The sequence below is a fragment of the Fundulus heteroclitus genome, chromosome 4, assembly GCF_011125445.2.
Source record: "Fundulus heteroclitus isolate FHET01 chromosome 4, MU-UCD_Fhet_4.1, whole genome shotgun sequence".
Taxonomy (NCBI): domain Eukaryota; kingdom Metazoa; phylum Chordata; class Actinopteri; order Cyprinodontiformes; family Fundulidae; genus Fundulus; species Fundulus heteroclitus.
In genome coordinates this window covers 37,575,171-37,601,487 of record NC_046364.1, presented here as the reverse complement: position 1 = coordinate 37,601,487, position 26,317 = coordinate 37,575,171, and the positions used below count along the sequence as shown (strand labels likewise).

Here is a 26,317-nt window from a genome sequence, read left to right as displayed (position 1 = left end):
CCGAGTATTCTTACTTTGATTGATGTTGCTGTGGATTAAAATTATTAAAACTATGTTAGTTGTCTTTTGGCTTTACAGAAATACTGTAAAACATTGTTGCTGTGTGCTTCTAAGTCAGGGATCTGCACCCTATAGTTTCAGGTCCACATGTGGCAATTGAAGTCCTACAAATTTTACTTTATAATTAGAACTTGAAAAATAGCTCTATGAATTGCATGGTTTGCAGCCCCGCTTGTTATTGGTGTGTTCACATCGGAGGAAGTGGGTTCACGAAAAAGTGGTCAACAAAAACAATAAAGGAATGCTGTGGGAACACTGAAAACAATAACTGAATCTCAGAGTAAACAAGACATTTTGTGTTAGTGTGAAATGTTAGCATGTGTTTTAATCAGAGAACGGTCATATGTTAATGCTTGTAGTGGCATTTATTATTGTGAATGACCTCTTTTCATTTGAACTGATAATGTATTACGCAATAAATCAGAACAGTAATTGTAAGGAAGGGCATTTTTCTCAGTTCTGTCATTTTGATAAAAAAATGTTTTACTTGTTTTTTTAAATAAGTTTTAAACTCCTCTAACATACGTTTAAAGATCTGTGTCTGTATTTGTTATAACTTTTATTTTCATACCACACTGTCTCCTAAACAGATGTGAGTGTCACGGCCATGCAGACCAGTGTGACACCAGTGTGACCCCGTACCGCTGCCTGTGTCTACCTGAGAGCCACACAGTCGGAAATAACGTGAGTAACAAATGTGTCATAATCACACAGAGGGCACAGACCTTACAGCCACTGACAATGTTTTACAAAACAAAGTGTAGCGCATAAATTCAAAGTTTATGTTGACAAGTCCCACCTATTTAAATCCAGATCAAAAACACTTGTTTGCTTTCGTGGGGGGTTTCAGAAGCGTATATAAATCCAGTTATTCATCATATATCCTGAAGCACGAATGGCAAATATATAGATCTGGTGATGCTCAAACAGAGAGATTGATGGAGGAAGAGAGAGAGGGTGGTAGAGAGAAAATCCCTGTGGGCAAAATCTTCTCATGGTCTTAATTAAGCACTTTTCTCTTTAATGTCAGAGGGAGTTTTAATGAATTACAACAACATACATACATAGACCCATGCTTAAACAAAGACAACTTTTTAAAATGTAAAACATGTTTATCACATTTCTTATGGAACATCATTTTATTCTTTATTTGCTGAAAAATATTTGGGCTATTGACTGTCTTTTTGTTTAAATGTTGACTGCAATGTAAGGTTGCTCTCTTTGATTGTTCGGAGTAAATGTATGTTATTAGTGGTTCGCGATCCATAAGATGACAGTGATGGGATAATATCAGGGGAACATTTGAAACTGATCATTATTTTTGGGGGGATTTTTGTGCCACTAGTGGGCCTTTTAGTGAAAGTAGGCTGACAGGAAAGGGAGGCTGAAAGAGAAGGAAGATATGCAGCAAAGGTCACAGGCTGGTGCTGGACCTGGGTCAGCAGCATCGGCCCGTGCAAGGCCTCCTTGCACAGGCCGTACGCGCTAACCCTGCGCCATCGGCATGTTCTACAGACCATGTACAAAAAAAAAATATCTGTTTTATTACTTTTATATGTCTAACTGAAGTACAACTCAAAAATGTCGAAAAACATACAAAGATAGCTGTGAGGTACAGTATTATCTAGATTCTGTTGTTGCTTGAAATTAATAAAGTTGTTTCTAAAAACTATGAGTTTAGTTTTACTAAGATACACAATGCATCCACACAATGTATTCACACAATGTTGTATAATAATCTACACTCCTGCACTTTAGGTACACCAGGAGGGAAAAATATGCGGTCAGGGGTAAAATATTTTCTAATTCTCTGTGTTCTGTTTTAAATTTGGCCCCCATGAACAGACTTTAGCTAAAATTTAAGGAGTACATTGCTAAGTTTAGCACACTATATCGACTTAATAGTATTACTAATGACTAATGCTGTCAAACGATTAAAAGTTTTAATCGTGGTTAATCGCATTATTTCAGTAGATAACTTGAGATTATTTGCAAATTAATCGCATATTTTATTTCTGACAGTGTAAAAGCCTATTTGGGAATTTTAATATGCAATCTTGCAATAAATGACACTAGTAAAAAAAACATGCTTGTACAAAAAATATTTTAATTTTTTTATTTTCAAGCTCTTTTCAGAATTGGAATGAAAAGGGTGCCCTAAAATGTTAAACTCTGGCCAATAATGGCTAAATCGCTAATCATAACGTCCCGATGTTTACACAATGTGTAAACAAATGTGTAAATAAATAAATATTTCATGCCAAAAAAATGTTTTTGCCTCTTAAACAAAGATAGACAGGGTATTAAGCATTCACATATAAAGTAATACTAATTTTACATTTTAATAAGTTTTCACTCTCTCACACACACATCTAATCCTGAGCTTTCACACCAACAACAATATTTTATTGGTATATTTTTGCATTCTGTTTATATCCACATTCATACAGTTTAAATCCTGGAAAAGGGTTTAAATTTCCCAGGTCATTCCAGAGACTTACACTTTGCTTGCAACTGGGCCCGGAGCTTAATACCCTTGAAAAATAACTCTTTAGCACAGCTTCATGTGCTGACGCTATAACTCCAGGATACTTCGTTTGGCAATGTGACTCAGCCTTAGTTTGTCAAATACAAAGACAACTAATTAATCAGCATTAAAGTACAGTTTATGGGCTGGGTTTCTGCAATGTTATCAGCATGTATAACTTCTTCATCTTCAGACCCAATCTGAAAATGGTGATCTGCACTGCGTAATCTACTTTGAGCAGGTATCACCGGTTATTGCAACTGTAAACTGCAAAAAAATACAGACAACATTGCTCTCTCTGCCTATATTCCCCCGGCTCCTATGTCAGGATGCGCTCCAGCGTGTAATGAGGTGGAGGGATATTTCAGCTGGTTATACACACTGTGTTTGTAGTGCGGCGACGCCACTTATTTTAAAGCCCAAATAAGTGACTTCACTTTCAGAAACAAAAAACTGCCACCTACAACTCATGAAATTTACAAGCGACTTTAAAAAAAAGAAGCCCAAACACACATGACATGGACTTGGCAACAGTGAGCGCGGGTCTGTTTTGCTAGAGTCTCTAGCATTCTTGGAACTATGGAAACGCCAAGGGTAAAAAAACATAGTCCGGAGAGCGCTGCGGGGAAAAAAAAAACATTGACGTGATTAATGCGCATAAAAATTTTTTTTGCCGTTATGGTCTAACAAAGTTAACGCGTAAATAAGGTGTTCAAACTGACAGCCCTACTAATAACATATTAGTTTATCTAAAACCATTAACAGAAACTCCCTACATTAATTTTAAAAAAATGTTAGGAAATACATTTGTGACTCAGTACGCCGTCAGAATGCACAGTTTGTAGAACACAGAGGCCAAAGAAATAAATAAAAGCAATTCTCTGTCATTGGGTGAATATCGCTCTAGTGTAATGCGCTTTGATTAATTTCATTACCGTTCATTTGAAAATGTTGTAGCGTGCATTCCTGTTGACTGAGCCCCTTCGTTGGAGCTGTGATGAATGGGTTTTCCAACAGGAGAACAATGGAATTCATAAAACTTGTCTGACAGAGAACTCCATGCAGAAGAATACCATCTCTGTTTTTTAGACCGCTCTAAAATTTCTCTTGATCTAAAGCCCATTAAAGACATTCAATGATGGGTGGCAAGGGAAGTACACAATAATGAACTGATGTTCAACATTGTAGATTCCCTTTATGAAGCCACTTTTACTATATCAGAATCAGACACAATTTATTCAGTTACTACAAAAAAAAAAAGATTTACTGGACTAGGACAATTATGTGGTGGATGGTGCAAAAAACACATAGTAAACAAATAATTAAAAGGTGCAAAAGTGAAAAGAAGTTATATTTATGGACTGTTTACATATGTGCAGATATCTAGCAATGTTCCGACCAGCATCCCTCATATTAAATATGTCTAAACAACTTTTGAAGTAATCAATTAGTGCAAGTTTTGTAGTTCCTGAAACTGCAAGACAAGCCGAAATTATTACCTGACCACCACTATGCCTGACCAATAGGCATAGATCGTTTGTACTGATATGCTGTTTGGATTTCCCCAAACATTGCATGAAATTGTATGACCAAACATTTATGTTAGTCTTAGCTAACCAAAGGAAATTCTTCCACAATTTTCGTTGTTTATTCAGATACTGATATGCAATTTTCCAAACATAAGCTTCAAGTTGCTTCAAGTTATTGTTTTAAGAGAACATCAAGTTTCTAATAGCAAGAAATTCATACTTGTCCAATTTTACTTACATATTAATTGTAAGGTTTAATATGCTAAGGAAAACATGGATTTTGGAGGTACTTTTGCAGTTTCTCTGAATATTACAAAGTCTTGCATATTGGTGAGGTTCCTGGAATGCACACTCCTTTGAAGACAGCCAGTTATCCTAGATGTTTTCTACTTGTCAACAATCTGTCTCGCTTTAGAATTGGGTTCTACAAATTGGAAATGCGCTATAAATCTGGATTTATCCATGATTTATTTTTTTTACATATAGTATTGGTCCCATTAGTAAAACTGGGCCGATATGAATAACTGATGCTTATATCCATCTTTTTGTCATACATGCATGTACTTCAGGAGGGTTAGGGGTAGGCCCTATTGAATATCGATATCTCAGGTTGAGGAAAAAAAATCTCAATAAAATCCCCATATCTAATAAACAAAGCAAAAAGAACAATAGTGTAGTCAGTGTTTCCAAATTTGGCTCCTTTTGAACGCATTGAAGCGTGAAAATTAACTTATGGGTGGGTTGTAAAAAATTGGGATCCTTTTCACAATATTTGATGGGTTTTTAGAAAAAATGACAAAATATATCAAAAATGATTGTCATTGTGTGACAGAAAAGTAAATACTTCTACATTTTAATAAGATTCCATGTCCTTGCACTCATTTTAATAGCTAATCTATTTTTAAATGTGTAGAATCTGTCAAACCTGACATCAATGAATAATAGTCTCTGGTTAATCAAGTGACACTATGGGTGTGTACAGCATTGGCCAGTACAATTTCAAAGTGGGGTTGAGTTCTACTCATCAACTTAAAAATGTGTTATTTGGTTGCCCGATTGCACATTTTGTGGGCAGGCTGTATGTGTGACAAATTTTTCTTTGCAGATGTTTGCTAATGGTGTGTTTTTTTATTATGTGTTTAATAGCTGGACACTTTTAACATGAGTCTAAGAGAGGTTAGGATGTGGGCTGTTTGGCTTAGTGGGGCGGGTTTTACTCTGTGTTTTGGTTTGGAAACTGTCAGTCAGCTCTGGCAACCCTGACTGTGGGTAACTCAAGTTTTCACCTTTTTTGGTGAGTTGCTGCTCGGTTGTGCTCCTTGTGTTCCCTAGCTGCCTTAGCTAACCCTCCTAGCATGAATGTTTACTCCAGTCCAGTGTTGACTTCAGCACTTACATTTGAAACAGAAATTAATGGTGCCGCTTCCTACTCGCTCTCATTTGCTCCGTTGTCACTTTTTATTTTTATCCAGGAAATATCCATACCATTGGATATTGGATGAAATATGAATAATAGAAAGTTGGCCACTCCGAGGTAAACAAACAAAAACAAAACCAAGCTTCCAGTCCAGGGTGGGCTTGGGTAGCTAAGCAGGATGACACAGGCCCCCCAATGTCTTTCCTGTGCCCTGTTCACTCAGCCTTTCTATTTTTGTTGTGTTTTTATATTGACAATGGTGTACGGTTGTGTGTTTTTGTATGTGATTTTAATAATTGTAGAACAAGAGAAAATAGTTTCTTAGAAAAAATATAGCCGGTTATGTCAGTAACTGCTGTTAGCATCCCAACAATAGTTTCTACTGATTGTGGCCAATATGGTCCCACGCTTCGTCCTGATCACAAGGGGGAGCAAGCAACTCAAAAATCCAAACAGCGAAACAATGCAGTTCAAGATGTTTTATTCCAAAGAAAAGTCACAGTAATAGTAGCACAATAAAACAGTCCTTTTCTTCTTCCTTTAAAATCCAAAATTCACTAATTGTCTTAAACGTCACCAGTTAGGGGCCAGGAGTTGAGCTCAGCTTATCCTGCTGCTTCTGGTGGAGGCCGATCCACAGCTGACTCTGCAGCGTTCCAGCACTGTTCTGCTCTCCGGCGTGCCACGCCCCCTTTTCAGGCGGATCTAGCTAAAAGAAAGAAGCAGGAAGACGCCAGCATCCCCGTACCAAGACTTTGTCGAAGGACGTTCGTCCGGCCGATACTCTGGTCGAAAATGGAGTGCTACTTACAAGCAGAGGTTCCCTCTGCCCTGATCCTCTGTACTGGGTCATCTGTTCTCTTGATATTCCATGCCTGGCGTGCGGATGCCACCTTCCCCCAGCTCAGCAGCATGTCCGTTTCTGTCACCTGCAAGGTCAGCTCTCTCTGTCCTTCCATCCAAGCTCCTTTTATCTTAGCTTCAATCAGCCTCTGCTGACACCTGAGCACAGCAGCGCAATTAGTGCGCTCCGCCCCCTTAGCCAACCGGCTTCAGCCCAGTGTTTAAATTGTTAAATGGAAAAACAGAAAAAAAAACAATCCAAACATGCAAAACACAACAAACAATTAAAAATAAAAATGAACCACCATCATATTTTCCCCTGTGTAACATCCCCCCACACTTTTACAGTGACAGTCCCTGTCACTAGTCTTCTGATCTATAGCGAAAAGGAGGTTGTCCTTGGTTTGCTCTTGCAGAGCGCCGAAGTCCTAAAACCTCTTCCTGAAATGGGGCTCAGAGGGTGAGCTTAACACTGTAAAATGGGGGAGCTTCGCTAGTCTCTACCACACTCTCCCCATTAACTACTGGCTGGGGTTCTGACTTTAAAGGAGTAATACAAAGTTTCAGTGCGTGGCAGTGTACTCTCTTTTCACAGCCTCCCTTTTCTGGTTGCACTTTGTACACCATCCCTGCACCTACTTGCTCCAGGATAACATGAGGTTCGTCATTCCATCCTGGATGCAGTTTACCTTGTCCTTTCCTATTTATGTCTCTCACCCACACCCTCTAACCAGGTGCCAAAGGCAGAGCCTGCATTTTCTTGTCATATTGCTTTTTGCTATGACAAGCAGCTTTTGCCATGTGCTCTTTACCAAGTTCGTAAGCATAGGATAACTTTGCATGTTGGTCTTTGACCCATCCTCCCATGTCAAGCTGAGAGTGGGATGGTCCCACTCCTAAACCCACATCCACTGGTTGCCTCAAGTGTCTACCAAACATAAAAAATGAAGGGGCATAACCTGTAGACCCATGGATAGTGTTGTTATAAGTCTGCAACAGGTAAGTACTCTGGCCACCTGTGTTGTCTCTCTGCTCCAAGAGACCGCAACATATTCAAGAGAGTTTGATTCATCCTCTCCACACTTCCGTTCCCTGAGGGGTGATATGGAGTAGTCCTGCTTTTAGTGATACCGGAGCACTTACAAAGCTCTTGCATTACAGCAGACTCAAAATTTAGCCCTCCGTCTGTATGAAATCTAGCTGAGCAACCAAATGTCTGTATCACATGTGACCATAGCACCTGAACTGTTGTCTGGGCAGTTTGATCCTTCGTTGGAATGGCCCAAGAATAGCGTGTGAACCAATCGGTCATGAGCAAAATATTCTGGTACCTATCGGTAGGTCTACCCTGAGAAAAAATCTAGGCCTATAACCTTAAAGGGTAAGACACAGATATGGGGTGCAGTGGGGCCTTAGGCTCCACCCTGTTCTACAAGCTACAGGCAACAGCCCAACTGAAACTGATGCACCTCCTTCTCCATATTGGGCCAATAGAAGAACTGACGGATTCTGGACAAAGTCCTCTCCACTCCTGCATGGGCAGTTGCTTGATGGTACTTCTCCCATACCTCTCTGCACTTCCTTGTGGGGCATACAATTTGGAAAATATTTTTATCAGTTTGACAGTCTGTTATTTTCCGACGAACATCATCCCGGAGTACGAGTTTCCCCCACTGCTTCAAAATTTTGCATGTGGTGACTGACAAGTCCTTCCTGGTTTGTGCTTCAGGTAAAGTCCCCTGTCTCACATACTTTTGCACAACTCTCAGGTCCATATCTGACTCTTGAACAGTCTTCCGATCCTGTGTCTGTAGTCCAGGTTCCTGAGGATCTGGAGAAGCTACATCAGTCACATAGGCAGCTTGGACCTCTGGTGATGTGTCTGCGGGAAATCTGGACAAGGCATCAGCATTAATGTTTTTCTTCTTTATTTTACAATAAAATTGAAACAGGCTAACTGCGCTACCCAGCGTTGTTCTGTTGCCCCCAGGTAAGCAGTTTGAAGGTTTGCCACTGGATTGTTATCTGTAAAAACTGTAAACTTGGCTCCTGTCAGGTAGTCTTTAAACTTTTCGGTGATAGCCCACTTTAAGGCCAAAAACTCCAGCTTGGAAGAGCTGTAATTTGCATCGTTCCTTTCAGCAGGATGCAAACTTCAACTAGCATAGGCAATCACATGTTCTCCCCCACTTTACACCTGGGCTAGGATGGCACCCAAACCTTGTTTACTTGCATCAGTATAAAGCACATATGGTAGGGAGAAATCGGCATAACCCTGAACAGGGGCTTGTGCAAGTGCAGTCTTTAACTGTTCAAATGCTTTCTGACAGTCAGCTGTCCAAGTAATCTTTATTTCAGGCCTCTTATTAGTAGGTATCCCAGTCAGCAAGGAGTTCAAAGGGCGGGCCATTTTGGCAAAACCAGGGTCAAACCTTCTGTAGTACTCAGCCAGGCCTAGAAAAGTGCTGACCTGGCGAATGGTATTTGGAAAAGGGTGATTCTTGACAGCACTAAATTTTTTGGGATCGGGTCTCACCCCATTCTGGTCAACAAGGTGGCCAAGAAACCTTACCTGTGACTGGAACAACTTGCATTTGTCCAATCTAAGTTTCAGACCATGGAGCCAAAGTCTCTGAAAGACAGTTTTGAGGTGTTGCAGATGGGAGGAAAAGTCTGGTGAATATATAATGATGTCATCCAAATAGACCAAGGCAAAATCTGTAAGTTGGCCACTTAAGCATTGCTGCATTAAATGCTGAAATGTGGCAGGAACCTTTCCAGAGCCCAAACGGCATGCGTTAAAACCATTCAGCCTTTGTTAAAGATGTCAAGGTCTCCTCGATCCTAGGTAGGGGAAAGGCATCCTTATGAGTGACAGCATTAAGCTTCCTGTAGTCTACACAAAACCTCAGACTCCCTCCCATCTTTCTTCCTCACCAGAACAATAGGTGCGGCCCATTGGCTCTTGCTCTCATGGATAATTCCTTTAGTCAGCATATCTGCCAGCAGTGTCCTCATTTCTTTGTACATTAAAGGAGGCAAGGGTCAAGACCTCTCTTAGATAGGTGCTGCATTTCCTGTGTGTATGCTATGCTGGACCAAGTCTGTCAACATCTTCCTCATCCACCGAGAACACCTTTTTCCACCTCTGCAGAAAGGTCTGGAGCTCCACCTTCTGCTGTGGGGGTAAATCCACAGAGGTTAGGAATGTGTTCACCTCTTCACATCTGTTGGGTTCTTCCATTTCTACATCCTCTGTTACACTGACTTCGACCACCCCATTGGATCCCATAGTTAGACTTAGGTCACCAGCACCCTGGATTTCCGTCTCTTCCACTTGATACAAACGGCCCAACTTCTCGTAGGGCCCTATTTTTATTGGATGTGGATGAGGGTTGCAGACTCTGACAGGAAGCTTACCCTGACCAACCATTGACAAAGTTCTTGCCACTCCCCATTGTTCTGATCTAGACGTTGCCTCCACCAACACCAACCCATTTCTGGACCTCATCTTTTTACAAGCAAGGCCCCAAATCATTATTTCACAATTAGGGGGTACCTGCATTCCCCGGCGGCAGGCAGGTCGGGAATCCCCTTCCGTCCTAGTGGCAGAAAACCTCTGGCAGATGGCAAATGCCTCTTGCCAGGCCTGGTGAGACTTCCACTTCTGAGGGGAGAGAGCTGACGTTCCACCTTTAAAAACAGTGTCCCAACAAGCACCAATAACAGAACAGTGATCTTTTATAATCACAACCCCTTTTTCAGGTATTTTAAATCCTTCCACCTCAAAGTCCATAATAGAATACCCAGAGTGTGAGATGACGAGGCCATTGGCAGCTTTTAATGTGAACACCAAAGATTTATCACTTTTCATTTGAGGGAAATAAGAGTCCATTACTTGCTGTTGGACCAAAGTCGCTTGAGAACCAGTATCCAGCAAAGCTGTCATTCTTACTCCACCCATAGATAACTCTATGGTACGGCATTTCCCAATTAATGGTGTTGTGGCCCTTTGGTCGTTAGTTATGCACCCCACCCCAACTGTTTGGGCCTCAGTAGTAGGGTGACCTAGTTTAAAGCTGACTGTTCCCCATCAGGTGCTTGGCAAAACCTGGCAATAAGACCTACCTGCTTACACTGCCTGCAGATAGGTTGTCCAGCCATGGGAATACCCAGGCCGTCTTTGTGGTGGTCTTGACGCCCCTTTTTCAGGCCAGCTAAAGGAAAGAGGCAGAAAGACGCCAGCATCCCCGTACCTAGACTCCGTCGAAGGACATTTGTCCGGCCGATACTCTGATTGAAAACGGAGCGCTACTTACAAGCGCGATCCTCTGTACAGGGTCGTCTGTTCTCGTCTCGATATTTCGTGGATGGCGTGCGGATCCCACCTGCCCCTAGCTCAGCAGCGCGTCCGTCTCTGTCACCTGCAGGGTCAGCTCTCTCTCCATCCAAGCTCCTTTTATCAGCCTGTGCCGATACCTGAGCGCAGCAGCGCAATTAGTGCGCTCCGCCCCTTAGCCAACCGGCTTCAGCCCAGTGTGTTTAGATTGTTAAAGGGGAAAACAGAAAAAAAAAATCCAAACATGCAAAACACAACAAACAATTAAAAATAAAAATTAAACACCATCATATTTTCCCATGTGTAACATGGTCAGCAGTGAAATATTCAGGTATGACTGATTTAATACACTGTCACACAGGACAACCTACATTATTTACTACTTCTGCATCATTCATGTGTGTCTGTGCATTAGTTCAGCTTTTAGTGTTTTATAGAAGAACCAGAAAACAACAGCATCTATTTATACTTTTCCATTAAGAACAAGTTAAAAGTTGTCAGATAATTTATAAGCAAAACAAATATTATTTTCCATTTATCTGCTTAAATAAAAGAAAATATACAAAAGAAAATGTATCATGGATAATGCTTCCAGACATACTACAGGTGCCTATGTATTAATATAAAAAAGTGTTTCATACTTTGTTTTTCATCTTTTTATAGACCGCAGTTGTCTTTGTGCTTTCCAGGTCCCTGTACAACCTTTATCCTCTTTTCTTTACTGATAACTCTGTGTCTCTCATAGTCTGTCGTTCTCTCCTGAGTCGCTGTTCAAATAATGTCTCAAATCGACTAGAACAATGACATTCCCCCAGCATGCATCTCTAATCAGCCCTTTTTTCCCTCTGTTTGTCTTTTGCTTCATTTCACTCAACCGTTTTCTATAACCCCCACCCTGTACCACTCTTTATGTCTGCACTTTCTAAGTATCTAATTCTTTTCTGTTTGATGCTTTTTCTCTTCTTTTTTCTCTTCCATATATTTATGAGTCTCAGATTAACCCATCCTCCCAAGCTCTTTCTTTCATTTATTCGTAGTATATCACTTCTTTCGTTGAGTTGGGAGATGCACCAGCTATAGGCAATACGGAAGTGTTTTAATGTGACCTATTCTCTGTAGGAGCTTTGATTATTTGAAACCCACCACTGTATAATATGTACATTTGTCTATAAAGAGTTATTTTGTTTTGGTGCCTGTGTGCACTTTTCTTTCAACCTGTCCATGCCATCTCGCCAAGTGAATATTCAAGACCTTTCCTCTGTCTTTGTAACACTGGAGCATAAAAGGCTATGGGGAATATTAGTGTTTAATATTGCATGCATTCTGTTGATTTGGATCGGCCTAGCACCATGAAGGATGTTGTACTAATCTGTAGAATTTCCAGAGTGACATTAAAGTGACAGAAATGCTCAGACATGTGTCAAAATGATCAACAGGGGCCTTAGAAGACACACACTTTAACCGGCTCTCTCGCTCACACACACTCGCACATGCCGAAGCCCAAATATGCAGAAATGTATGCTCACACTCTCCCACTTTCGCCGTCTGTCTTTTGATTCTTTCTTATGTGCACTCTGTGTCAGACCTGATCTTTCATTCTGTCACTCTGTCGCTGCATCTTGCTACAACCACTGGATTCAGTCAAGGCTGATAGATATATCATATTATGAATTTTACATTATAGTACTCTATCTTAATCATAAAATGTATTATAATTATACTTAATAGTATGTTTCATTTTACTAACAGTAGAACTGTAGCATTTATTTTGTGTTTTAAAAAAGAGATTTAAAACTTACTCTTTTTAAACCTTCCCTTTTGTCTGCACCCTAAAGGTTTATGTTTGATTATTGCATCAGATTTTATTGCAAACTTGCCAACAGTGATAGAATGTGTGTTTGTGTGGAAGTGTCTGTATATGTGTCAAATAGAAGCCACTCTGTAAAGTCAGGTTTGGTAAAAGATTAAATTGGAGATTAGTAAGGTTTTTACCAAGATCCAAGCAAATTCAGTTAATAACTTTAAGACTGTCTATTACAAGTATTGCTGTTTTCAAAGCGAAAACTAGCTGTTTATTTGAGTTTGCATCTATGTGTGAGACTGACTCTGATAGCTATTGACGTTAAGTGGTGTTGCCCAGAATCTCTCTTGCTTAAGGCTGCATCAGCAGCAGATTTTCACCTGCACTCGGGTTAACCAGGTTAACTTTTCTGTAGATACACAAGAAATAGATGTATACACAAAAACATTCCCACACACATACAAGCCAGTGACATGACCTTTGCCGCAAGAGCGTGAAATTGGTCATGGCATTTAGGATAAGATGAGCGTTCTCAGGGGATTTACACTCACACACGCACGCACAGATGCTTATGACAGGCCATCTGAATGTCCACATATCCATTAGAGTAGTTTCCTCACTCAGCAGGTTTTGTCACAACAGTCAGAGTGAAAATAAGATGTTATTCCTTCCTGTGGTTCACAGTCCAAAATACTTTGATTCACACACACAAACAGCCACATGCACGCACACACACTAATACACACAGTCTTTACTGCAATAGGAACAATATAGACAGCTCTCTTATAAAAGATGTGCATCACTAAATACTAATTTAATGCTAATTTAATTAGACTAGAATATTATTGAAACGTTTTTTTTTTTTATTTCAGTAACTCAATACACTACGTGATACCAGTGTTTCCCATAGGTTGGGAATTTACTTGTGGTGGTGGGCAGTACGGACTGGGCAGTACGGACTGGCTTTGAACAGTACAGCGTAGCATGGTGCTTGATGAGCAGGTTCAGAATAAACTAGTCAAAGGATTATGAACTCTATTTATTGCAGAAATCCTCAATATCAACATGACTTAGAAATAATGTTGGTATTTACATTTTAAACAAATGACTATGAGCATGAACAACATTTTGTTTTATTTCTTTGTAAATCTATTTACAAAGTTGAGCAGTTTATGTCAGAGGAAAAAATATATGGCCTACATGTATGGAAAGACTTCAGGGACAGAGAAATCTTGTTCACAATTTACTTTTAACACAGGGATGACTAGTGCTGCTGCAGCCAGTTAACTTAGGCAAGGGTAGCTGTCTGCCGATTCATCAAATCCACTGGCCAGGTGTTCCAGAATTGATCCTTAGTTTTTGTCCTACCAGGATAGAAAAGAGTTGACACAAAATAAAAATGTCATCTTGGAATCCTGATTTCCAGAGAAATTATAAAATTTTTAAGTGGGGTTTAAGACTTTTTAAACCAATAAAGAGAACACAAAAATTACAAATTAGGTAAGCTAAATAAAATACAACTACTAAAAGAATACCTGACAACACATCTAAATACAAAATACCCTGCAGTTATAACTTCAGCCATACACAAATTAAATGACACTATAGCATATTAGCAACCTACACAGTTTTATAGTATTAGGTACAATTGCGTACATTTTAAAGTGCAACTCAATTCTTCCATCAAGTAGAATGAAAGGGAAGAGGTAAAGGCATAAGACCCTGTTTATATTGAGGAGTCCCCTTCTTTTATACTGTCCATAAATAAATAAAAATGTTCACCATACTGGAAATCAGGTGATAAATACTAAATATTTTAAATTATAATTTTAAATATTTGACTGGAGCTCATATCTTGCTTCTGCCTAGGCTAGGCTCCCACATACTCAGGCGTACTATGCACATACTGTGAGCTGCGGGGACTGTCCACGTATATTTTACCCTTCATAGTTGGGTGTACCAATTCCTCAACTTTCTTGTGACAAATCCCTACATTTCCAAAACTTTCTGCTAGTGGGATGAAATGTGGGAGTGGATAGTAGCATGTCTGTTAACCCTCCTGTGGTCCTCATACTCATTATACACCCCATGTCCTCTGGGTCATAACTACACAGCTTCACTAAACCCCCCAATACAAAGCAGTTTAAATTAATTTCAAACACCCAATGCATTTCGCCTGAAAGAACAACTTTCCATTCACCACAAATTGAGTCTTTCTGCGATGCCAAGGCATCGCAGAAAGACTGCACTCCCTTCTATGACAATGTTAATTGTATTATTTTATGTATAGAGGACTATTTTTTAAGCTATTAGGGTGTGAATGACTGATTGTAGTGTGAAGCACTTTGGGGTCATCAAACAAGTCAAAGTGCTGTACAAGTACAAGCCATTTTCCATTTTACTAAGGAGAAAAGGAACTTAAATGTTGCTCAATGGTCCAAAGTCCTGTTGTCAGATGAAAGTAAAATCTGCATTTCATGTGGAAATCAAGGTCCAAGAGTCTGGGGGAAGTGTGGAGAGGCACATCATCCACATTGCTTAAGATCCAGTGTAAAGTTTTCACAGTCACTGATGGTTTGGGGAGCCATGTCATCCGCTGGTGTTGGTCCAATTTGTCTACTGAAGTCCACAGTCAATTCAGCCGTCTACCAGGGAAATTACAGAGCACTTCATGTGTCCCTCTGCAGACAAGCTTTTTGGAGATGCCCGTTTTATTTTCCAGCAGGACTTGGCACCTGCCCTCACTGGCACACGTACCAAAAACTGGTTCAATGACCACGGTGTTCCTGTTCTTGAATGACCAGCAAACTCCCCTGACCTGAACCCCATACAAAATCTATTAGCTGTTGTCAAGAGGAAGCTGAAAGACACCAGACCCAACCAGGCAGATAACCTGAAGGCACCTATCAAGCACAGCATTTCAGAAAAGAGCATCATACCAACAGTTTAACCTGTTGGTGTTAGTTTTATGGTTTGGGGCTGCTTTGCTGTTTCAGGTTTTGGATGACTTGCTGTAATTAATGGGAAAATAACTTTTGCTCTCTATCGGAAAATCCTGAAGGTAAATCTGTTCAGTTCATATCAATAATCTCAAGGGTATGTAGGCTATGCAGCAAGACAGTAATTTGTATTTCCCAAGTAACTCTACCTCTGAGGGAGAAAAAGGCTTTGTAGTGGCCTAGTCAAAGCCCTGACCTAAACAGGTCATTCATGCTTAAAGTACCCAGAGTGGCAGAAAAACATTTGCAAAGAAGAGTCAAATGTATTCCATGGTCAGTTAAAAGGCTTAATGGCAACTATCACAAAATGCTTGATGCTGACAACAATTGCTAGGATGCAGGGGAAGTTTCTTTTTCAGATAGGATCTGGCTGAATTGGATAGTGTTTCCCTTAATAAATCCTTATTTGAAACCTGCATTTTATTTTGTTTAATTTTGTTATTGTTGTCTGAAATATAATTGATTTGATGATCTGAAACACTTGATTTTGACAATAAATGCCGAAAAAAATCTGTTTATAGATTTAGGAATGAGCTTGGAATTATATTTCAGCATTGATACAGCTGTTCTTGCACCAACACAAAAAATGCTCTTTTATCTCTTGATATGGCTTATACTGACCAAGTGCAAATAAGAGGGAGCAAGAAAAACCAAATTAAAACTGCACAGACTCAATCTTTTTTATGTCCTTCTTTTTGCTCTGTTGCAGCATGTAGATGATGAAGCACCATCAAAACCTTTTGTATGAGTAGAATTAACGTGCACGCTCTTCTTTTAACTCCCAAACACCAGTCCCTCGACTAATTAGCAGGCAGGGAGGGAGGGAAGGTAAAGCAATGTTGAATGAAAAGAAAAGAGAAGAAAGAAAAAAAACCTCTGTCTTTCATTTGGTATGGTAATATTTTCAGCTCACATAGTCACTGTGACTATGAGAACAGGCAGTTGAGGGACAGTGGAGACAGGAGGGGGATGAGGAATGGGAGAGATGGAAAGATGGGAGAGATGTACAGAATGATTTGTTTTTCAGAAAGAGGTGTTGTGGAAAAAAGGGAAAGGCTGGAGAAATGTAGGGTACCAAAAGAGTTTTCCTCTGAGTCTTTTTTTCCTCTATGCGGAAAACTATTTTGCGTCAACCCAACTATAACCGACGCATTGAGCAGTGAGGTATGGGGAGAGCTTTTTGCCCAGAAAGGCTGAAAGAAGTAGCTTTGAAATGTGACATGTCAGAATACAGAGCAAAAAAAGTAAAGACATTTTGCGCAAAAACAAAAATGCATGTTTACTGTCACTGGCCTACCTGTCACTGTCAGGTAGGCCAGGAGATGGACTTTTCAGTCCATCTCTTGGCCTGAAATGTTTAGTCCATCACTTTTCTAAACATTTCAGATGGTGCAAACATGAACATACAGACAGTAGTCTTTCAGAATCGCCGGACCCAGGATTATTTTGGTACTCTCATTGATGTAGGTCTTTATATATCTTAGTGTTTCTGTGTTTTATTTTTTGACAGTATGTACAAATGTAATCCATTCTGAATCCTCTGCTGCTTTGCAGCACTGTTTATAATCAATTAGCTGTGAACAGGGCACAAGTTGTATTCATTTCTTTTAACCGGATTTACACCAGTCAGGCTTAACATTAAGACCACTGACAGGTAAAGTTTATAACCATGATTACATCATCATCTCATCAGATGGTGTGTGGGATATATTATCCACCAAGTAACCTTTTTGTCCTCAAAGTTGAAGTTTTAGAGGCAAGAAAAATTAGCAGCCATACTGGGTTTGAAATAGTTTAACATTTTATGATGGATAAGCAACTAGATCAGAGCATCCCCCAAACTCCAGCTTGCCAGTCTACAGTGGTCAGTGTTTATCAATTGTGATTCTATAGAAATTAACATTGGCTAACCAGTGACAAGATCATGGGCGGTCAAGGCTTATCGATGCCCAACAGGGGCGTAGGCAGGTGCATGGAGTTCTATCCAACAGTGGAGCTACTGTAGTGATTTACGAGTACACAGTCCATCACAATGTGATGCCTATGGGGATTTAGACTAGTCATGTCAAGGAACAATGGTAGAAGTTTGCATGGTCTGACAAATATTGTTTTCTTTTACATCAGGTGGATGAAAATTTGTCCAAGATGCAATAAGTAAGTCCAGCAGAGGCTGTGTAATTATTTTGCTGATGTTCAGCTTGGACACCTTAGGTCCAGCTTCTCCTCCTCTTTCCCCTGTACCTCCTCATCTGTCTCCTCACTCCTATGACTGGCATTATTCTGTTCCTCTGTATCAATTCCATGACCACAACTGAAAATGGCCTCCTCAGCTACAACTAACAATAACAGCAACAATAATAGTAACAATAAATATGTATTTTATAATGTTTATTATATAAATTATATATATATATATATATATATATATATATATATATATATATATATATATATATATATATATATATATATATATAACACAAATATAAAAAAATAATAAATAAGGAAAGAGCTAAACACACAAAGACAGTAAGTTAATTACCAAGCTTGGCCTTGTAAAAATTTTCTTATTCTGTTGAACATTTGCACTGTTGAGTGGATGCCACGCACGCAGCCCTGTTTCCCGGTCCATTTGAGAGATCCAGCCAGAGGTGAACTGACCCTCCTCATGGCCTTTCCTCGTCTCATTTAGCCTACAGCCTCTCACAGCAAGCAGGGCACCTGCAGCTGCAAGGGGTGCCAATTCCTCACACAGTGATATGATAGATGATGGGAAACCACTTTTGGGGCGCATATTATTTTTAATTTCTTTTTTTTTTCCTTTTTTTTTCAAACTGCTCATGCCGACCCTATGTGGCATTGAAAAAAGTGCTGCCCCAGTCGGATGCCCAGTTCACCTGTGCCAAAAACCACTGCTGGTCCTGCCATCCGTGTCAATGTTTCCTTGACACACACCTCATGCGCGTTGTTACTGTGTACACCCTTTCATGGTAATGGTATTTGCTAATGGCTGTGGCCTTGTGTAATGGGATAATAAACGCAAACATGTTTCAGAAATAGTCTGAAGAGCACAAGAAGGCGTTAATCTAATCAAGCATCTGTACTTGACAAACAAATCCAATACATGAATTACGTACCTTACAACTTACAGGAGTTAAAATATCTGCTTCTAAAGTCACATACCACCACACAGCTTCGGGGGTCTAGTTTAGTCCGAGTCTCAACGAATAAGGGTGGCTTTGGAAGGAAAAAGTGGAACACCAAAGTATTGCCCAAGCGGTCAAAGCACTAAGCCTTATGTATACAAAAACTAAGCAACTCCAAATGATTTGTTCCTATAACTTTGTTTTTGTTTTATATATTTTTGGAAGATTAAGCTCTGTTGGTGGAAGTTATACACCTATTCCAAATACCTGTATATGTTCAACCAGTTGAATAATGTAAGTTTATATTGATGATTTTATTTATCTTGTTGTTTCATTGTATATTCCCTTGTCTTTTTTATCCTCACAACACAGGTAAATATTCTTATAATACTGCTGTGTTTCATTTACCCTATTTATTTTTACTTTGAACAAAATTGTCTACACGTTTTCCTACTTTCTTTCCACTCTCTGAAATACAAAATTGTATCTCCTTCTCCCAGTCCTCATCAACCCTCTCCCCCTCCTCTTTTTTACCTCCTGAGCACCCTCTTGTCTGTGTCATACATAATAGGCCAAGTATATGCACATGTCACACATGGGAGGAACTCCTGTGTTTTTTAATACATTTTTAATCCTGCCATTTGATGCCCCCCTTGTCCACCGTAATTTGTACTGACTGCTGAACAAAATCAAAGGACTTGTACTCGCTGGTTCTCGCCTTTGCTGTTTTCTGCTACAAAAAATGCTTTTTTATGTCACTTTTTCCTCCTGTTGTCCCTCCCTCCACACATACCTTATGTTTATTTTGACATGAAAGTGGGACTATAAAAGTGGTCACCGTAGCAAGTCTCTCCTCATTAAATGTCAGTTAGTTTTGCTATATGTGTGTGTGTGTGTGTGTGTGTGTGTGTGTGTGTGTGTGTGTGTGCGTGCGTGTGTGCGTGCGTGCGTGTGTGTGTACTGGCTCATGATAACATGGTGAATATTGTGTTTTCTACTGAGACCCATATTGTTCTCTTTAAATTGAGATTTACACAACACATTGATTTTGTTCCCTCTTGCCTAACATTTCCCCCTGTTCCTTATTAAATCCAATCTTCTAGCATGTTTATATAGACCCTGGGGTATCCGGAAAGGTGGTTAAACAAACTCTGAGTCTATGTACCCAGAGTTGACTTCCCCTGAGTGGAAATTTTATGAAGCAGTGCAGTTTTATTTCGCAATTGTTTTAGTCTCACATTTTACCTTATTTCCGCATTATGGACGCTGTATGAATTACACATATGCAAAAGCAATGCTGCCTACCAAGTATTGCAGATGGGATCAGTCCGTCCCATTTTTTCTTCAACATGTTGCAATTTTTTTCTCTGCAGCCACAAACACAATAGATGCAACAGAAGTGACAGATACAAATAGTGCACTTGTGTTTGTTTTTTAATTTACCATCATGGTACCCTTCATGGGCTGCACAGTGGCGCAGTGGGTAGCGCTGTTGCCTTGCAGCAAGAAGGTTAAGGTGTGGCTTCCTCCCACAGTCCAAAAAACATGACTGTTAGGTTAATTAGTCTCTCTAAATTGTCCTTAGGTGTGTGTGTGAATGGTTGTTTGTCTCTGTGTTGCCCTGCGACAGACCCGCGACCTGTCCAGGGGGTACCCCGCCTCTCACCCAGTGAGCACTGGAGATAGGCACCAGCCATCCCCGCGACCCCATGATGGAATAAGCGGATCAGAAGATGGATGGATGGAACCGTTCATATTTTTTTTAGTTTTATTGTTGTGCAACTATGGCTGTGTTTATACATATAGCCTAAAACTTTGCCAGGTTGTGCATAGTTTGATTTTATTTATTTAGTCAGGTTTTTTTGTCTTTTGTCTTTGAATAGGGGCCTGGTAACTTACTCTGACCATAAAAAACACACACACACAAAAATTAAATTAATCTTCAAGTGAATCTGATTTTTCAATTGCAATGCAAATTGTAATTGACAATAAAATTTGATTGATTGATTGATTGATTGAAGTAAAACAATATACACAAAGCCTTCGTCTTGATGGTGTTTACTTAGTCCATTTTGAGCCTGACAAGAATTTTGAACCGGGCGCAATCAGCAGACATAAATATTATTGTGCCATCTGCCAGCAAGTACCAACAACTGGCATACCTACTGACAAGAGGCAGCAGACTGTCCTGTAATGCCTCAAAGTAAAGTGGCAGCTCGTTATGGTTGAAGACCAACCTGATCTATAGGGTAAGGGTTACTTAACCCACTAACATAAGTCTTAAGCCTATAGGAAATGCCGATATAGGAAATAGCACTTTTATTTATGTATTATAACGCCAAATTCTATGAGTAAAGGCGCAGGTCTTTTGGCTCTGTGCTTCTGACCACTGCTGCACTTTATATTGTAATGCTGCCTATTCCACCTGCAATCCCTTTACACTGTTGTATGCTGTATGCAACGAAATTTTGTTCTGTATGCACTCTGTACATACAAAATGACGATAAAGTTGTGTAAGTCTAAGTCTTCAATGTGTCTTACTTTTCTACACAGCCTCGATGGCTATAGAAAAACAGTAAGCTATTTGGGAACTGGTTGCCCAAAAAGGAACGTTTTAAGCCTACTCCTGATTTTTCTTTTCAGTTATGCTCTGTGTACAAAGAATAAACATAGTGGGGGAAATGCATGAATACAGACTGTAAAGCGCTCCATTTAAGAAGGCAGGAACAAGAATGAGGGATCTGGGCTGATGCTCTAAATGTTACAAGACCCTAAAAATGTCATGATCTCGGCACTGTTGTCTGGTCTAATTTCTCATGTCACACACGTTTCTCATGTCATGTTCCACCTGCTCCCATTAGTATTTAATCAACTTCTAGACCAGATTTCAGTGCCAGATTCTTTCAAGCCATTGGTAAGACTTATTCCAGCGTTATTTGTTCTGATAACCTGATCCTGACCTGTCTGCCTCTCGACTTCTGAGCCTGTCTGTTCCCATCTGATTCTGATTGCCTGACCTGTCTTTCGACTTCTGCCTGACCTGACTACCCGCCTTATCTCTGCCCATTGTGTACCGACTGGATTCGTTTCCTGACTACCGAGCCTGCCTGCCCTCGTTGAGTCTGTCTGCTGATCGTGTACCTAACCTGGAACTGTGTCCTGACCTCGTCCTGGATCTCCCTCTGGCACCTCATCTGACATCTGACCAACTGGCTCTGACCTCGGATTTCGTCCTCGACATCGGCTTCTGGTTTATTCTATGGATCGTCCTGCTCATGTCTGTCTTCACGGTTCTGACCTCCTGCCTGTCCTCCGACCTCCGTTCCCTCTCCATCTGGAACTCACTGAGCAGCAAACGCTGCGCCGGGTTGGCGCTGTCAGCCGATGTTCGGGGGTTTATGGCAGCCTGCCCCCGGTGTAATCAGGCTAAGACCTCCAGAACTCCCCCATCCGGCTTGCTCCGACCTTTACCTGTTCCATCTCGACCATGGTCCAACATTGCCATGGATTCATTACCGGCTTACAGTGTTCAGAAGGCAATTCTGTCATTCTCACCATCATCGATCGGTTTTCCAATATGGTCCATTTGGTTCTGCTTCCCAAACTCCCATCTGCTAAGGAGATGGGGAAGATTTTGGGATTTTGGTCCGAGAGGTTTTCCGTCTTCATGGAATCCCGACAGACATTGTGTCAGACAGGGGTCCTCAGTTTGCGGCGCAGTACTGGAAGAAGTTCTGCACCATGCGGGGGGTCTCTGTCAGTTTGTCATCAGGTTTCCTACCCCATGAAAATACATCGCTGGTGAAGATTCTCAGTCATCCAGGTCATGGTCATTCCAAAAAAAGTAAAAAACAAAGCAACTGGACTTGTTTTCCGTAGTTGAAGATTCAAAAGGTCTAGAGTAATGAGGAGTACCAAGCTTTATACTAAAGCTTAAGCAAAGGCCTTGTAATGGCTTAGATAACATGCAAATTCAACCGAAACAGGTCCACCCCTTAGTAATGGGCGGTTGTTAAAGATATTAAGCCAGCAGATTGAACCGAAACTGGTCCACTCCTCTGTAACGAGGAGTCGTTAGGGTTGTTATTGGCTTGGGTTAAAGGAGCGATGTTTTGATCACCCATATGAGGGTGAGAATTGAGGTGATAATTGGCCGGAATTAATTCTATAGCTGTATTGTAAGTTTTTTGAGAGTTGGAACCTAAGGCCTTCTCCTCTGTTTAAGGTTGGTTTTTCTCTCTTAACGTAGATGACTTCCTTCACACCCCTTTCAAACCATCTGTCTTCTTTGTCCAAAATGTGAACATTTTGGTCCAGAATCTTTATATTGTTCTGATCTTTATATTGGAGAAACCAAACAACCTCTCCACAGACGCATGGCTCAACACAGGAGAGCTACCTCCTCAGGTCCACCTACACCTTAAGGACACTCTTTTGAGGACCAAAATGTTCACGTTTGGATATCCAATATCACCTATACATTGTGAGAGTTTATCAAAAATATTGTGTTTTCCAACATCTACAATATAGTCCCGTGGTTCCTAGGCACATGACTTTCTCTGTTCAGCTGGTTTACAGGGTCAACATGAGTCTTGCTGACTTCATGTTTGGGACAAGCTTCATTTAAATTTAATCCTGCTTAATTTTCTTTTATTGTATGATGACTTTTAAGATGACTTTAAGTGACACCCTCAAAAAAATATATATACTTATTTTTTAAGGAAAGCCACTTAATTGGGTGGGCCCTGATAAAAAGTGGGTGGGCCTAGGTCCATCCAGGGCCACCCATAGCCACGCCACAGCTTTAAACTTGTTCAATGCTCCTTTAAATGCTGTGTCTAACTAAAAGTAATCCAAGTGTGAAATTGTAAAGGGTATTCCCAAACTTATAAATTAGAGTTCTTTCTCAATAAATTAAGTCTTTCTCAAAATGCAAAATCTTCTAATGACTGTTTCAAGATTTTGTTTGGACTGATGCCACACATGCCACACACTTACTGATGTCTTTGAGACAGTCCAGGAGAGGCGTATAGAGGATCCATCTGTACACTTCAGTGGAAAGTACACCTGCGAATAGTCAGCAACCAAAAAAAAAAGATTTGTTTAAAATAAATTATTCATTCAAATCTTTTGTTTTAGTGATGTTAGTAGATCTCTGTAATTTTTATTAAAATGAGATTGCCTTGTTAGTGCTCAGATAGTTCACAACCAGAAGTTATTTTGCCTCTGGATTTTCATACTAATTTGTAAACCCTAAGAAATCTGACCCCAGATTATGTGAGATGATGAATTTATTACTCCATTTGTTAATTAGTTAATTTATTCATTCACTCATTGAAAGTTTGTAACATAACAACTGTATCTTTTGCAATTTTGGAAATTGCAACACGATGTATCTTGATAATGCTGATTTTAACAAAATCTATTTTGTTTGTTTTGTTTTTCAGTGCGAGTATTGTGCACCACTCTATAATGACAAGCCCTTCAGGGCAGGTGATCAGCTCCAGCCTATGAACTGCCGACTTTGTCAGTGTTATGGGCATGCCGTCTCTTGTCATTATGATGTCCTAGCTGATGAGCATCCAGATGAGCACTATCGAGGAGGAGGGGGAGTCTGTGACCACTGCATGCACAACACTACAGGTGCTCTCTTATAGGCATAAGTTAATGACCCACATAATAAACTTTTAATTAGTCATATTTTTTGTTAAAAGATTTGGAACAGACATGAATGAGAGCCTGGTGCATATATCTATTCAAAGATTTTTGATGGAATCAATTATGCACAACCACAAATAAGTAGTAAAATATGGACAAATTAGATTCAGGTCTTGTTTCACCAGACTATGTTTTGCTTTAGTCCTAGGCTAGTAATAACCTACTGTCTGTTTTGATTTGACTTGTGGATAATTTAACTTGTAACATAATATTTCCATGTGTTGTTTGATCCATACTCTCCGGTCTAAAACAGACCGGACCAATCACAGCGCAGGAGGCGGGGCTTTACGATGCGTCACAATTTACAAGAAATTGTCCGATGTAGGACTTCCCAAACTCACCTGCCCCTAGACTACCAGCTTCCTGACCAACATCCCACAGGCTCTCAAACTCTGATTTGATCCTACCTCCATTGTGCATAGGCTCCCCACAAGGGTGTGCGTTAAGGTCGCTACTCCACAGCCTCTCCACCACAGAGTAACAATCCAGTGAATTTCACAGAAAGTAAAGTGGTGGAGCTGATAACAAGGGGAGATGAAACTGCTGACTAGAACAAGGTATTGAATCTGTCTGAGTGGCGTTTAGCTAATAATTTAGCTCTGAAAACCACAAAGAAAAAGGACATTATATTGGATTCAAGGAAGCACAGAGCTGACCCCCTACCTTCTACATAAATAGCAAATGTATGGAGAGAGTTTCACATTGGGCACTGTTGTCTCTGCTAACCTAATGTGGCAGCAAACACCTCCACCGTCTTCAGGAAGGCACAGCACGGTCACTGTGTTAAACTTACTTGTCTACAACTTTTACAAGCATCCTTGTCAAAAGCCTTTGAGTGAGTAGCTGGTCAATGTTCATTGTGTGCAGCGTGTATTATCTTGAACAGGTTTGTCATTTTTGGATATCCCTGTCTCGCCTTGCCCTTGCTTGGACTATTCATCTGGTCTCTTATTCTGGACACAACTTAGACTGTTTTTAACCACAATTCGAGATCAGCCTTGTGGACCTGTCTGCCATCCCCTGCCTGCATGCCTGCCTACTCCGTGTATTACCCAAGCCTGTCTCACAGATCTTACCTCCAGCTTGTTCAAACCTGACAGTGTGCTGCTCACAGCATTTACTGTGAATGTCAATGTAAATAATGCTTAGTTTGAGTGGTGAAAAACATAAAAAGAAATTCTGGCAATGATTGCTAAAAACTAATAAGATGTATTAGGAGTCAGGTTTTATCATGTACTCCCACTATTGATTATTTTAAATATTCCAGATTCTAACTGGGGCATGTCTGACAGCAAATACTTTTGTATTTGATTTGTGACCCCTTAATTTTTCTAATTTATGCCATTTGTCATTCTTATTTTAAGGAAAGAACTGTGAGTACTGTACAAGTGGATTCTTCAGGCAGCAGGACTCTGATCCAAGCTCAGCTCATGTGTGTCAGCCCTGCAAATGCAATGCTGCTGGAACCGTCAAAGGTAACACAGAGTGTGCTCAGGTAAATATTGACACATGCTGCACTTTAAAGTACATTTATAACGGCTTGTTGATTTGGATGCTTTTGCAACTGAATGCCTTACAACAGTTTCTCCATCGTATCTCTTCGTTGTGTGTCTTCCTTATAGGTTGGAGGACAGTGTAACTGCAAGGCTGCAGTAACAGGCCGTGAATGTGCTCACTGTTTGCCTGGTTGGTATGGTCTCAATGCTACAAATCCACATGGCTGCACATCCTGTAACTGTAGTGACCAAGGCACTGTGAGCACCTTCACAGGAGCAGTTTCCATTTGCAACCAGTACACAGGGCAGTGTCAGTGCAAACAACATGTCACAGGTAAATCTTTGAAATCTTTGACGAAGGGCTTCATTCAAGACAGATGAGGGTTTTCCGACTTTGAACTCATGTCCTGAGAAAGCCATTTTAGGAACCTGAGTTGAGATA

The 26,317-nt window shown here is 40.3% G+C and overlaps 1 protein-coding gene across 1 annotated transcript in view; it reads left to right on the top strand.

The window, feature by feature from the left end:
* ush2a (Usher syndrome 2A (autosomal recessive, mild)) overlaps positions 1-26,317 on the top strand; it is a 292,843-nt gene that overhangs the window by 43,602 nt on the left and 222,924 nt on the right. The window contains exons 12-15 of the mRNA XM_036135732.1: positions 651-744; positions 24,109-24,304; positions 25,744-25,874; positions 26,002-26,209. Coding sequence (XP_035991625.1) covers positions 651-744; positions 24,109-24,304; positions 25,744-25,874; positions 26,002-26,209 — 629 coding nt within the window. The remainder of the gene's footprint in view (positions 1-650; positions 745-24,108; positions 24,305-25,743; positions 25,875-26,001; positions 26,210-26,317) is intronic.